General features: G+C 47.6%; 2 protein-coding genes across 2 annotated transcripts in view; both read left to right on the forward strand.

Moving 5' to 3' along the window:
- Positions 1–1,930, forward strand: part of LOC146009898 (uncharacterized) — an 89,047-nt gene extending 87,117 nt beyond the window's left edge. The window contains exon 9 of the mRNA XM_083150498.1: positions 449–1,930. Within this exon, the coding sequence (XP_083006624.1) occupies positions 449–1,233 (785 nt within the window). The 3' untranslated portion in view covers positions 1,234–1,930. The remainder of the gene's footprint in view (positions 1–448) is intronic.
- A 5,406-nt stretch (positions 1,931–7,336) lies between these two features.
- LOC146007412 (uncharacterized) overlaps positions 7,337–14,806 on the forward strand; it is a 67,821-nt gene continuing 60,351 nt past the window's right edge. Inside the window, exons 1-6 of the mRNA XM_083145763.1 lie at positions 7,337–7,447; positions 8,475–8,624; positions 10,885–11,076; positions 11,522–11,600; positions 13,278–13,375; positions 13,515–13,602. Of these exons, the coding sequence (XP_083001889.1) occupies positions 8,547–8,624; positions 10,885–11,076; positions 11,522–11,600; positions 13,278–13,375; positions 13,515–13,602 (535 nt within the window). The 5' untranslated portion in view covers positions 7,337–7,447; positions 8,475–8,546. The remainder of the gene's footprint in view (positions 7,448–8,474; positions 8,625–10,884; positions 11,077–11,521; positions 11,601–13,277; positions 13,376–13,514; positions 13,603–14,806) is intronic.

Below are 14,806 nucleotides of genomic sequence, written 5' to 3' on the forward strand. Positions count from 1 at the left end.
AATTTGGGGATATTTCAACAAAGTCTTTATTGAGAAATGAAACTTGTTGTGGGAAAACATTTCTATTTCCATAAATGTATGTTATTCCCAGCAGATGGATGTAACAGCCGGAATGTCTTAGAGGATCATCTCGTTTTGTCTCCAGATGGTGAGATAGAAGAAAGAAACGTCACCGGAGAGTCTCCAGAAGAAATCTCTCTTACCCAAGTTATACACCCAGCACATCACCATGCGGATATATCATCTGATCCTTCTGATTATGGGGAATGTTCTTCTGATAACTCTGACATTGGTACATCTTATACAGCTGCCAAATGTTTTACACAGAACACAGAGTTTATTACCCATCAGCTAGCTAAGGCAGGTGGGAGGCCATTTCCATGTCCTGAGTGTGGGAAATGTTTTACAGTGAAATCATCTATTGTTAGACATCTGAGAAATCACACAGGCGAGAAGCCGTATTCGTGCTCAGAGTGTGGGAAATGTTTTACACAGAAATCAGTTCTTGTTTTACATGAGAGAAGTCACACCGGCGAGAAGCCGTATTCTTGCTCGGAGTGTGGGAAATGTTTTACACAGAAATCAGTTCTTGTTGTACATAAGAGAAGTCACACGGGCGAGAAACCGTATTCATGCTCAGAATGTGGGAAATGTTTTACACAGAAATCCTATCTTGTATCACATCAGATAAGTCACACCGGTGAGAAGCTGTTTCCATGCTCTGAGTGTGGGAAATGGTTTACTCTAAAATCAAATCTTGTTACACATCAGAGAACTCACACAGGCGATAAGCTATTTCCGTGCTCCGAGTGTGGGAAATGTTATGCACATAAATCATTTCTTGTTAGACATCAGAGAAAACACACAGGAGAAAAACCATTTCCCTGCTCTGAGTGTGGGAAAAGTTTTACACAGAAAGCATTTCTTAGTAGACATCAGAGAAGTCACACAGGGGAGAGGCAATTTCCATGTTCTGAATGTGGGAAATGTTTTGCACAGAAATCGCATCTTATTCGACATCAGAGAAGTCACACAGGTGCAACACCATTTCCATGTCCTGAGTGTGGGAAATGTTTTACACAGAAATCAATTCTTGACAGACATCAGAGAACTCACACAGGGGAGAGGCCGTTTCCTTGTTCTGAGTGCGGGAAATGTTTTAGACAGAAGTCGCATCTTGTTACTCATCGGAGAAGTCACACGGGGGAGAGGCCGCTTCCATGTCCGGAGTAAGTGGGGTTGTTCAGGTGGTACTTTGTGTGTTTGTAAGAGAATATTTTATCCCCAAAACCCCTCAGTAATAGTATGTCTCCTGTTTCAGACTATTTATTGACGTTATTATTTTAATAATAAAATAATATAATTAAACCATTATTTATATATAAAATTGGTGGAGTATAGTAAAATATGTTGTTAAACTTCGATATGAATCGATGTGGTGCTGCTGTTGTGGTGATTACAGGGTACACCCGGATCACTTCAGTATACTTTCTAGCATGTCACAACCAATGTTCTTGTATAGGTAGTATGGCAATGACAGTAATAGTTGTATATGGAACAGCAGGATCGGGATTTAGAGCAGCAGCAGCAGCAGGAATGATTCGATCCAGTCCAGGTTTTTCCTAAGATCTGCAATGTAGTTTGGCTCATTAACAACACCAGTGGTTTGCTGTTATCTATTGAGGGCAGAGGTTCAGTGTTCCCAATGCCTGTTAGTGTCTGGGCAATAGGCTTGAGGTGTGGGGACTATGCTTTTGACCTCTGGATTGTTGCACCCACGTGTGAAGTCTGTGTATTACCTGCTAAGTTGTGATGTGGTGTGTAAGCTGTGACGTCTGTGTATTACCTGCTAAGTTGTGATGTGGATGTGTAAGCTGTGATCACCTGTATGCTGTCTACCTGCTGGAAATAAAGAATCCCTTTTATTTCTCATCCATTGTATGTAACATAGCAATTAAGGCTGAAAAAAGACATTAGTCCATCGAGTTCAACCTGTAACTACTTGTAACTACTGACTTGATCCTATCAATCGCCTGTGTTCATTTTCAAATCATATATATATTATATTGGGGCAAAAAAGTATTTGGACAGCCACCGTTGTGCAAGTTGACCCACTTATAAAGATGGGAGAGGTGTGTAATTTCCACCATAGGTACGCTTCAGCTGCGAGAGGCAGAAGGTGGGGAAACAGAACCAGGAAATCACATTGTATGATTTATAAACGGCACAAACACAGAGGTGATCACAAGGTAGCAGACTAGATTTCGAAGCATTTGCTTTGAGCGAGCTTGCTAGTATAGGGATAATTCCTCATACCCTAAGGACTAAAATAAAGCATCGCGCATGGCGCCAGGACACATGGGGACACTGTCAGCGGCGCTCACCCCAGCAGTCGTCTCTTCGTATCCAGGCAACCAGACGCTAGCTCATAATACTGCCCACCGGCCACCGAGATCACCTCCGGCGTATGTCAGTGACTCCCACCCACTTCCAATCCAGCGCCAGGACACATAGAGATGACATCAGTGGCTCTCACCCCCCGCAGTCATAGTATCCCGGCAACCAGACGCTGGCTCATGGCGCCGACTACCCAGTCACATGGAAAATGCAGCTGTACATACAATAATCTAAATACTATACTAATTATCTATCTATACCAGGGTTGCCAACCCTCCTGGAATGGCCGGGAGGATCCCGAAAATTGGGTCCCCCTCCCGGGTCCAGGAAAGGTGGGCAACTCTCCCGGATTAGGGTGGTCCCTTTCCCCCCTCATGTACCTGGGTGCAGAAGAAGCTTGAATCGCCGCAATTTGCGGGGTTTTTTTGTGGAATGGGCGGGGCTAAATATGCAAATCGATCATATTTAGCTCCGCCCCCTCATTGGAGACCCACTTGGGGCAGGTACTGATGATGTCTCCATCAGGCTCCGCCCCCAGAAGTGATGCTGACAGTCTCCTCTCCGGGGTTCTCCCTGATGCCCCCTGTACTATACTACCACCGTACAAAATATATAGACAGTCACCAGATAGACATATTTACAGAGCAGCAAATTCAGACATAAACTCTAAATAAATACAAATAACAGTAAACTTGCGGTTTGACAACACATCCAGCACATTGCATTGTGCCATAATAAACAGAAATATAAATATATATAAGTATATATAGAACTCGTCATATTAAGACGCTCCACACGGTTCTTTCATTCAGGCCACGCGGGGATACCGTATCAAGTAGGGATGGCCATTGACCATCGATGATTATAAATCATCGATGGTTTATGGCTGGTGTCAAATAGTTTTGCCATCGATGGGGGAGAACCAGATGGTTTCCCACCATCGATGTTAAGCTTAAACGAATAGTTTCTTTTTTGCTTTTTCCCCTAAAGTGCCGGGACATGGAGCATAGCTCCGCCCCCAACCCCCACATTTTAATTGGTCCAGTTTCACTTTTGCCATCGATGGCAAAGGCAACGATGGCCATCCCTAGCCTGAAAATCCAGTTCCCTTCAAGGCGCAGTCATTTTGCCATTCTATCCCTTCCACGGTCAGAACCATCAAAACCTGAGATATCGGTATGAACCAACATGTCATGTAAGTTTGAGACCTCAAAGGTCTCAGGGGCAGATTTATTAAGCTCCTACCTGTGAAGTTACAGGCTTGGTTTGAAAAATAACAGGTAGGAGCTGATTGGCCGGTGATAAAAACCAGACAGTTTATCACTTCACCGAGCTTAATAAATCTGCCCGTCAATTTCTTAAAGCACGGTAGCTCTTTATCGGTCACTAATATCGGCCATAACGCGTTGCTGGCGGTAGGGATGGCGGAACTGGATGAATCGTAAGTGGAGATAAAAGGCAAATTATCTGCCCCTTTAGTAATTTTATTTTGAATATCAGGTATAAGAAGATTTTGTCTGTTCACTCTCCAGGCTCCCTCTTTAGCTGCTACTAATGGTTTTAATGTGTAAATTAATCCCTTTGTCTGAATTTAGCGATAAGGTCTAATTCTTTTTTCACTTTATCCCCGTCATGCATAGCTCTAACCATCTGGGGAAAGGGTAAACCCTTTTTTAGGGGAGGTGAAAGATGGCTACTAGATAACAAAAGCGTATTACGATCTGTTTCTATTCGGAAATGAGAGGTGGAGGTCTTTTACACAGCGCCGAAATATCCGGGTCAGCTGCGGGTCAGACCCGGATCATCGGCGGTGTAAATGGGGTATATCCGTGTCCATTTACACGGGTCCTCTACCCAGGCCCTGACCTGGGTAGAACCTGTATAGGACCCGTGTAAATGGCGGTGTAAATGGTCCCAATCCGGGTGCAGGCACCCACAGCGGGTCCACCGCGTGCAGCGCTGGGGAAGATGTGCCCAGCTGCTGCGGGAGGAGGGGGGTCCCTGCTGCTGCTGAGGGGAGGGGGGTACCTGTCAGCCTGCGGTCGGAGCTCAGCAGAGGAGATGATGTGCGCCGCTGCTGTACCACCCCCGGCAGCCGGTCCCTGCGGCAAATGTACAGTCAGTGTCGGTGGTCCCTCCAGCGCATATGAACTAGTACTAGTTCCCATGCGCCAGAGGGACCCCCCCCCCCCCACTGACTGTACATTCGCCAAAGGAACTTCGCGGCTGCGGGGGGTGGTACAGCAGCGGCGCACATCATCTTCTCCGCTGAGTGAGCTCCGACCTCAGGCTGACAGGTACCCCCCTCCCCTCAGCAGCCACAGGGACCCCCCCTCCTCCCAGCACCCGGGGACATCACTCCCCATCTACCCATTGTATTCAAACAGTAGTAATTATATATATATATATATATATATAATTGATAAATATATATATATTATATCTTTCTATAAATATATATATATATTTATATAAATATAATGTGTATATATACAGATGGGGCAGGTCCCATCTTGGCAGGGGATGGCGATGGGGACGCCAGCCGCCAACCCCCTGCCAGCGCCGTATCGATGGCCAGAAGGGGACACGCGCGCACGAGAGGCGCGCGCATCCCCTTCCGACGGCGCTTCCATCCGCTCCCCCGGGTCCCCGCCGGCTTGTCGGCGGTAACCCGGGGTCCCCGCCGCCTGCCCGCACCCCCCCCCCCCTAACCCTGTCCGTCTCCCTGAGGCGGAGACGGACAGGGTTTCCGTCGGCCAGCCGTCTCAGTCTGACGGCTGGCGAGGCTGCTGTTGGACCGCCAGCGGGGACGTTCTGGCGATTCGCCAGCCAGGATGAGGCATGCCCCATCTATATATATATATATATATATATATATATATATATTATATAAATATTATATATATAATATTTAAGGCAGGGCTGACCCAGGTTCAGTGTAAATGGTGCAGACCCAGGTCGGACCCAGGTCAAAGTGCTGTGTAAATGGGGTATAAAGCAGGGTCAGACCCTGGATACTCCAGCGTTCAAAGACCAGGGTCCAACCAGGGTTTTTGGTGTAAAAGGGGTATTAGAGATAACAATACATCGAGAAAGTCAATAGACTCACCACTTGATCTGTAGGTGAATTTAATCGGTGAGCCTGCTGTATTAATGTCAGACATCATCTCCTCAAAAAGTGTATCTGCAAAACGTCCGGATGTGCTGGGCATACTGATGTTCAAAAAAAATGCGCCTCTTCAAATTGAAACATAAAAACACTGGCATATGCCGGGGCAACTGCCGCACCCATAGCACATCCGGACGTCTGCAGATACAAGACACCATCGAAAAGCGAAAAAAACTAATTTTGTGTCAACAGAAGTTTCAAGAGTTTTAAATATAGATCAATATAAAAGCCAAAGTTTTCCTCCACATTGCACAAGAAGTGTCTCATGGCATCCAGGGCGGCCTCCTGTGGTATGGATGTGTACAAGCTTGCTTGTTGGTGGCGATTACTGGTGGTGTCTTGAAAAAGGCAGCCTGGGGCGCGGTGGAAACATTGATGTATGACCCATGTGAGATAGTAAATGTCTTTTATTGAAGCCCTGGTGAGTGCATCTATAAAATACCTGCTGTATATATATATATATATAAACATAGCAGCAATCAGCAGCAGTGTGTAACAATGTAACACTGTGTCCGGCTGTATGGTGCACAGGATAGTAACACACAGAGGCATACCTCTCAGCATGCCCCTCTCCACCTGTGTTAAAGCAGCTTTCTTATCAATTAACTAGTTCAACACAGGTGCTGGCAATCATACATTAGGAGGAAAGTCCAGGAGCAGAGCAATGTGTCCTCCTGGAGAGGGTCATGTTGGGAGGTATGGAGAGGGGACACTGGAAGCACAGCGGGGGCACAGGGCAGTAACACACAGGGGGCACAGGACGGTAACACACAGGGGGGCACAGGACAGTAACACACGGGGGCACTGGATGGTAACACACAGCGGGGGCACAGGATGGTAACACACAGGGGGGCACAGGACAGTAACACACGGGGGCACAGGATGGTAACACACATGGGGGGCACAGGATGGTAACACACAGCGGGGGCACAGGATGGTAACACACAGGGGGCACAGGACGGTAACACACGGGGGGGCACAGGACGGTAACACAGGGAGTACAGCACTAACACACAGGGGGGCACAGGAAGGTAACACAGAGGCGGGGGCACAGGACAGTAACACACAGGGGGGCACAGGACGGTAACACACTGGGAGGGCACAGGACGGTAACACACAGGGGGGCACAGGACGGTAACACACAGGGGGGCACAGGACGATAATACACAGGGGGCACAGGACGGTAACACACAGGGGGGCACAGGATGGTAACACATAGGGGGGCACAGGACAGTAACACACAGGGGGCACAGGACGGTAACACGCAGGGGGGCACAGGACGGTAACACGCAGGGGGCACAGGACGGTAACACACAGGGGGCACAGGACGGTAACACACAGGGGGCACAGGACGGTGACACACAGGGGGCACAGGGACAATGAGCACATCACACAGACAGAACAAGGGTATCACCATCTGTCAGGGGACATCACCAGCTGTACACAATGTAGCTGGCTGCACAGTGCCACCATAGGCCTCCCAGCATACACACACTATGGGGACACTCACTACCATGGTAACAGGAAGTCTGGTCACTAAGGGGTTACCATGCAGAGCAGTCACCGCGGGGGAGGGGGGTCCTGCACTCATATACCGCCCCCTATATCACTAATCATCCTCCACACACACAGCTGGGAACCCCAGGCCGGAGCCCTCTGCAGCGGGACACCTCCGGAGCCCGGGACAGACCACTTCCGGTCTGTGCGTTCCACACTACTTCCGCGTTCCATCGCTGTTTGGGTCTCCGCGTCCAGCATCTACGTTTCAATCTAGCTCTGTGTATCACGTGACAACCGGCCTAATCCCCGCCCCCTGTGCCTATAACAACATCCGGGTCACGCCGGAGGGAAGGAGCAGGGAGGACTCGGAGGAGACATCAGGTAATTGTACAAGGGGAGCAGCCTGTGGTGTCCTGTTATTATTATACAGGTGGAGCAGCCTGTGGTGTCCAGTTATTATTATACAGGGGGAGCAGCCTGTGGTGTACTGTTATTATTATACAGGGGGAGCAGCCTGTGGTGTCCTGTTATTATTATACAGAGGGAGCAGCCTGTGGTGTCCTGTTATTATTATACTGGGGGAGCAGCCTGTGGTGTCCTGTTATTATTATACTGGGGGAGCAGCCTGTTGTGTCCTGTTATTATTATACAGGAGGAGCAGCCTGTGGTGTCCTGTTATTATTATACAGGAGGAGCAGCCTGTGGTGTCCTGTTATTATTATATAGGAGGAGCAGCCTGTGGTGTCCTGTTATTATTATACTGGGGGAGCAGCCTGTGGTGTCCTGTTAATATTATTATTATACAGGGGGAGCAGCCTGCGGTGTCCTGTTATTATTATACAGGGGGAGCAGCCTGTGGTGTCCTGTTATTATTATACAGGAGGAGCAGCCTGTGGTGTCCTGTTATTATTATACTGGGGGAGCAGCCTGTGGTGTCCTGTTATTATTATACAGGAGGAGCAGCCTGTGGTGTCCTGTTATTATTATACTGGGGGAGCAGCCTGTGGTGTCCTGTTAATATTATTATTATACAGGGGGAGCAGCCTGTGGTGTCCTGTTATTATTATTAATATACAGGGGGAGCAGCCTGTGGTGTCCTGTTATTATTATTAATATACAGGGGGAGCAGCCTGTGGTGTCCTGTTATTATTATTAATATACAGGGGGAGCAGCCTGTGGTGTCCAGGTATTATTATTTTACAGGGGGGAGCAGCCTGTGGTGTCCTGGTATTATACAGGGGGAGCAGCCTTTGGTGTCCTGGTATTATTATTATTATTATTATTATTATTATACAGGAGGAGCTGCACAAACCTGGGGGAAAGGGAAGACTTACTGGTGACTCCGTGTTACATATCTGTGTTACATGTGCTCTCTGTGACATGTTATATGTATTATACTTATTCCTAGGCGCTCCAGCTGTGAGGAACCAGAGTCTTTATTACACGTCACACGTTCTGTATTCTCACTGATTCCCTGAGGATGGACACGGACAGGAGTCCCAGGACTGAGAGGATAATAACTATCACCCTGGAGATCATCTACCTGCTGACCGGGGAGGTGACAGTGACATCACTTATATCTATAGTAATAATACAGGGATGTGACCGGGGAGGTGACAGTGACATCACTTATATCTATAGTAATAATACAGGGACGTGACCGGGGAGGTGACAGTGACATCACTTATATCTATAGTAATAATACAGGGACGTGACCGGGGAGGTGACAGTGACATCACTTATATCTATAGTAATAATACAGGGATGTGACCGGGGAGGTTACAGTGACATCACTTAGATCTATAGTAATAATACAGGGATGTGACAGGGGAGGTGACGGTGACATCACTTATATCTATAGTAATAATACAGGGACGTGACCGGGGAGGTGACAGTGACATCACTTATATCTATAGTAATAATACAGGGAGGTGACAGTGACATCACTTATATCTATAGTAATAATACAGGGATGTGACCGGGGAGGTGACAGTGACATCACTTATATCTATAGTAATAATACAGGGACGTGACCGGGGAGGTGACAGTGACATCACTTAGATCTATAGTAATGATACAGGGAGGTGACAGTGACATCACTTATATCTATAGTAATAATACAGGGATGTGACCGGGGAGGTGACAGTGACATCACTTATATCTATAGTAATAATACAGGGACGTGACCGGGGAGGTGACAGTGACATCACTTATATCTATAGTAATAATACAGGGATGTGACCGGGGAGGTGACAGTGACATCACTTAGATCTATAGTAATAATACAGGGACGTGACCGGGGAGGTGACAGTGACATCACTTAGATCTATAGTAATGATACAGGGAGGTGACAGTGACATCACTTATATCTATAGTAATAATACAGGGATGTGACCGGGGAGGTGACAGTGACATCACTTAGATCTATAGTAATGATACAGAGAGGTGACAGTGACATCACTTATATCTATAGTAATAATACAGGGAGGTGACAGTGACATCACTTATATCTATAGTAATAATACAGGGACGTGACCGGGGAGGTGACAGTGACATCACTTATATCTATAGTAATACAGGGACGTGACCGGGGAGGTGACGGTGACATCACTTATATCTATAGTAATAATACAGGGACGTTACTGGGGAGGTGACAGTGACATCACTTATATCTATAGTAATACAGGGACGTGACCGGGGAGGTGACGGTGACATCACTTATAGCTATAGTAATAATACAGGGACGTGACCGGGGAGGTGACAGTGACATCACTTAGATCTATAGTAATGATACAGGGAGGTGACAGTGACATCACTTATATCTATAGTAATAATACAGGGACGTGACCGGGGAGGTGACAGTGACATCACTTATATCTATAGTAATAATACAGGGATGTGACCGGGGAGGTGACAGTGACATCACTTATATCTATAGTAATAATACAGGGACATGACCGGGGAGGTGACAGTGACATCACTTATATCTATAGTAATAATACAGAGAGGTGACCGGGGAGGTGACAGTGACATCACTTATATCTATAGTAATAATACAGGGAGGTGACCGGGGAGGTGACAGTGACATCCCTTATATCTATAGTAATAATACAGGGAGGTGACCGGGGAGGTGACAGTGACATCACTTATATTTATAGTAATAATACAGGGACGTGACCGGGGAGGTGACAGTGACATCACTTATATCTATAGTAATAATACAGGGAGGTGACAGTGACATCACTTATATCTATAGTAATAATACAGGGATATGACCGGGGAGGTGACAGTAACATCACTTATATCTATAGTAATAATACAGGGAGGTGACCGGGGAGGTGACAGTGACATCACTTATATCTATATTAATAATACAGGGAGGTGACCAGGGAGGTGACAGTGACATCACTTATATCTATAGTAATAATACAGGGAGGTGACCGGGGAGGTAACAGTGACATCACTTATATCTATAGTAATAATACAGGGATGTGACCAGGGAGGTGACAGTGACATCACTTATATCTATAGTAATAATACAGGGACGTGACCAGGGAGGTAACAGTGACATCACTTATATCTATAGTAATAATACAGGGACGTGACCGAGGAGGTGAAAGTGACTACACTTATATCTATAGTAATACAGGGACGTGACCGGGGAGGTGACGGTGACATCACATATAGCTATAGTAATAATACAGGGTGGTGACAGTGACATCACTTATATCTATAGTAATAATACAGGAACATGACCGGGGAGATTATGTGATCTGGGATTGTATATAATGATATTTGTTGTCTCCCCCAATACACAGGATTACACAGTAGTGAAGAAGACACCCGGTGAGTGTGAGACACCCAGCAGCCGTCCCCGTGTGTCAGGAAGACTAAGCAGGACCCAGAGCCCCATCACGGTGCCTCCACCTCACTCACTGATACACGAGAGGCACAATGACCAGAAGATCCTGGAACTCACCAACAAGATCATTCAGCTGCTGACTGGAGAGGTGACTGCTGGGAATGGGACGTTATACAGTAACACCGGGGGATGTGACCGGAGAGGTGACTGCTGGGAATGGGACGTTATACAGTAACACCGGGGGATGTGACCGGAGAGGTGGCTGCTGGGAATGGGACGTTATACAGTAACACCGGGGGATGTGACCAGAGAGGTGACTGCTGGGAATGGGACGTTATACAGTAACACCGGGGGATGTGACCGGAGAGGTGACTGCTGGGAATGGGATGTTATACAGTAACACCGGGGATGTGACCGGAGAGGTGACTGCTGGGAATGGGATGTTATACAGTAACACCGGGGGATGTGACCAGAGAGGTGACTGCTGGGAATGGGGCGTTATACAGTAACACTGGGGGATGTGACTGGGTGATGACTGTATCATTGTGTGTGTCAGGTGCCTATAAGATGTCACTGTCTATCTCTCCATGCAGGAGGGGGAGTATATAGAGGAACACAGGGGTCTATACAAGGACGTGCGGATGGAGAATCACCGGACCCTCACATCACTGGGTAAGAGGAGACATTTATTGTACAGGGGAGAGCAGGTATGGGGGTCCCCTATATAAACCCAGCATATCATAATCGCATATATACAATGTCCTCAGTCACTGCGTGTCTCCTACAGATGGGCCCAGTAACAGGAATACCCCAGAGAGATGTCCCCGTTCTCTGTATTCCCAGGATAATCACATATATACCATGTCCTCAGTCACTGCGTGTCTCCTACAGATGGGCCCAGTAACAGGAATACCCCAGAGAGATGTCCCCGTCCTCTGTATTCCCAGGATAATCACATATATACCATGTCCTCAGTCACTGTGTGCCTCCTACAGATGGGCCCAGTAACAGGAATACCCCAGAGAGATGTCCCCGTCCTCTGTGTTCCCAGGATAATCACATATATACAATGTCCTCAGTCACTGTGTGTCTCCTACAGATGGGGCCAGTAACAGGAATACCCCAGAGAGATGTCCCCGTCCTCTGTATTCCCAGGATAATCACATATATACAATGTCCTCAGTCACTGTGTGTCTCCTACAGATGGGGCCAGTAACAGGAATACCCCAGAGAGATGTCCCCGTCCTCTGTATTCCCAGGATAATCACATATATACCATGTCCTCAGTCACTGCGTGTCTCCTACAGATGGGCCCAGTAACAGGAATACCCCAGAGAGATGTCCCCGTCCTCTGTATTCCCAGGATAATCACATATATACCATGTCCTCAGTCACTGTGTGTGTCTCCTACAGATGGGCCCAGTAACAGGAATACTCCAGAGAGATGTCCCCGTCCTCTGTATTCCCAGGATAATCACATATATACCATGTACTCAGTCACTGTGTGTCTCCTACAGATGGGGCCAGTAACAGGAATACCCCAGAGAGATGTCCCCGTCCTCTGTATTCCCAGGATAATCACATATATACCATGTCCTCAGTCACTGTGTGTCTCCTACAGATGGGCCCAGTAACAGAGATTCCCCAGAGAGATGTCCCCGTCCTCTGTATTCCCAGGATAATCACATATATACCATGTCCTCAGTCACTGCGTGTCTCCTACAGATGGGCCCAGTAACAGGAATACCCCAGAGAGATGTCCCTGTCCTCTGTATTCCCAGGATAATCACATATATACCATGTCCTCAGTCACTGTGTGTCTCCTACAGATGGGCCCAGTAACAGGAATACCCCAGAGAGATGTCCCCGTCCTCTGTATTCCCAGGATAATCACATATATACCATGTCCTCAGTCACTGTGTGTCTCCTACAGATGGGCCCAGTAACAGGAATACCCCAGAGAGATGTCCCCGTCCTCTGTATTCCCAGGATAATCACATATATACCATGTCCTCAGTCACTGTGTGTCTCCTACAGATGGGGCCAGTAACAGGAATACCCCAGAGAGATGTCCCCGTCCTCTGTATTCCCAGGATAATGACATATATACCATGTCCTCAGTCACTGTGTGTCTCCTACAGATGGGCCCAGTAACAGGAATACCCCAGAGAGATGTCCCCGTCCTCTGTATTCCCAGTATAATCACATATATACCATGTCCTCAGTCACTGCGTGTCTCCTACAGATGGGCCCAGTAACAGGAATACCCCAGAGAGATGTCCCCGTCCTCTGTATTCCCAGGATAATCACATATATACCATGCCCTCAGTCACTGTGTGTCTCCTACAGATGGGGCCAGTAACAGGAATACCCCAGAGAGATGTCCCCGTCCTCTGTATTCCCAGGATTGTACGGAGGAGAATCACAGGACCTCACAGGAGGATCAGGTAGGTGGGATTTAGGGTCTTCCCAATATACCACAGTAACTGTCACTATATGATTTGTACAGAAGTTGTGTGTTTTATTCACTGATATTATACTGTGTACTCTGAATAGAAAAAAACTTTTTTATTTTATTTTTCTTAGGCAGAAGATACAGAGGGAGAAGAAGAAAAGTATGTGAGGGGTGATCAGCAGTGTAAGGAAGAGGAAATCCTTACAGATATCAGCACAAGTGAGTAATAAACACGTTACAGAGATCTGACCTGTCTCCTCCCCGCACTCTCTGGTGTATCTCATACATCAGGAGCCATTGGCCCCTATTATACTCCTGCTCTCCCCCTCACATCATGTCACTGTGTGTTACCAGCCCAGAGATCTGACCAGTCTCCTCCCCGCACTCTCTGGTGTATCTCATACATCAGCAGCCATCAGCCCCTATTATACTCCTGCTCTCCCCTCACATCATGTCACTGTGTGTTACCAGCCCAGAGATCTGACCAGTCTCCTCCCCGCACTCACTGGTGTATCTCATACATCAGGAGCCATCAGCCCCTATTATACTCCTGCTCTCCCCTCACATCATGTCACTGTGTGTTACCAGCCCAGAGATCTGACCAGTCTCCTCCCCGCACTCTCTGGTGTATCTCATACATCAGGAGCCATCAGCCCCTATTATACTCCTGCTCTCCCCCTCACATCATGTCACTGTGTGTTACCAGCCCAGAGATCTGACCAGTCTCCTCCCCGCACTCTCTGGTGTATCTCATACACCAGGAGCCATCAGCCCCTATTATACTCCTGCTCTCCCCCTCACATCATGTCACTGTGTGTTACCAGCCCAGAGATCTGACCAGTCTCCTCCCCGCACTCTCTGGTGTATCTCATACATCAGGAGCCATAAGCCCCTATTATACTCCTGCTCTCCCCCTCACATCATGTCACTGTGTGTTACCAGCCCAGAGATCTGACCAGTCTCCTCCCCGCACTCTCTGGTGTATCTCATACATCAGGATCCATCAGCCCCTATTATACTCCTGCTCTCCCCTCACATCATGTCACTGTGTGTTACCAGCCCAGAGATCTGACCAGTCTCCTCCCCGCACTCCCTGGTGTATCTCATACATCAGGAGCCATCATCCCCTATTATACTCCTGCTCTCCCCTCACATCATGTCACTGTGTGTTACCAGCCCAGAGATCTGACCAGTCTCCTCCCCGCACTCTCTGGTGTATCTCATACACCAGGAGCCATCAGCCCCTATTATACTCCTGCTCTCCCCCTCACATCATGTCACTGTGTGTTACCAGCCCAGAGATCTGACCAGTCTCCTCCCCGCACTCTCTGGTGTATCTCATACATCAGGAGCCATAAGCCCCTATTATACTCCTGCTCTCCCCCTCACATCATGTCACTGTGTGTTACCAGCCCAGAGATCT

This window comes from Crinia signifera, chromosome 6 (genome assembly GCF_055691185.1).
Source record: "Crinia signifera chromosome 6, ASM5569118v1, whole genome shotgun sequence".
NCBI classification, from domain to species: Eukaryota; Metazoa; Chordata; class Amphibia; order Anura; family Myobatrachidae; genus Crinia; species Crinia signifera.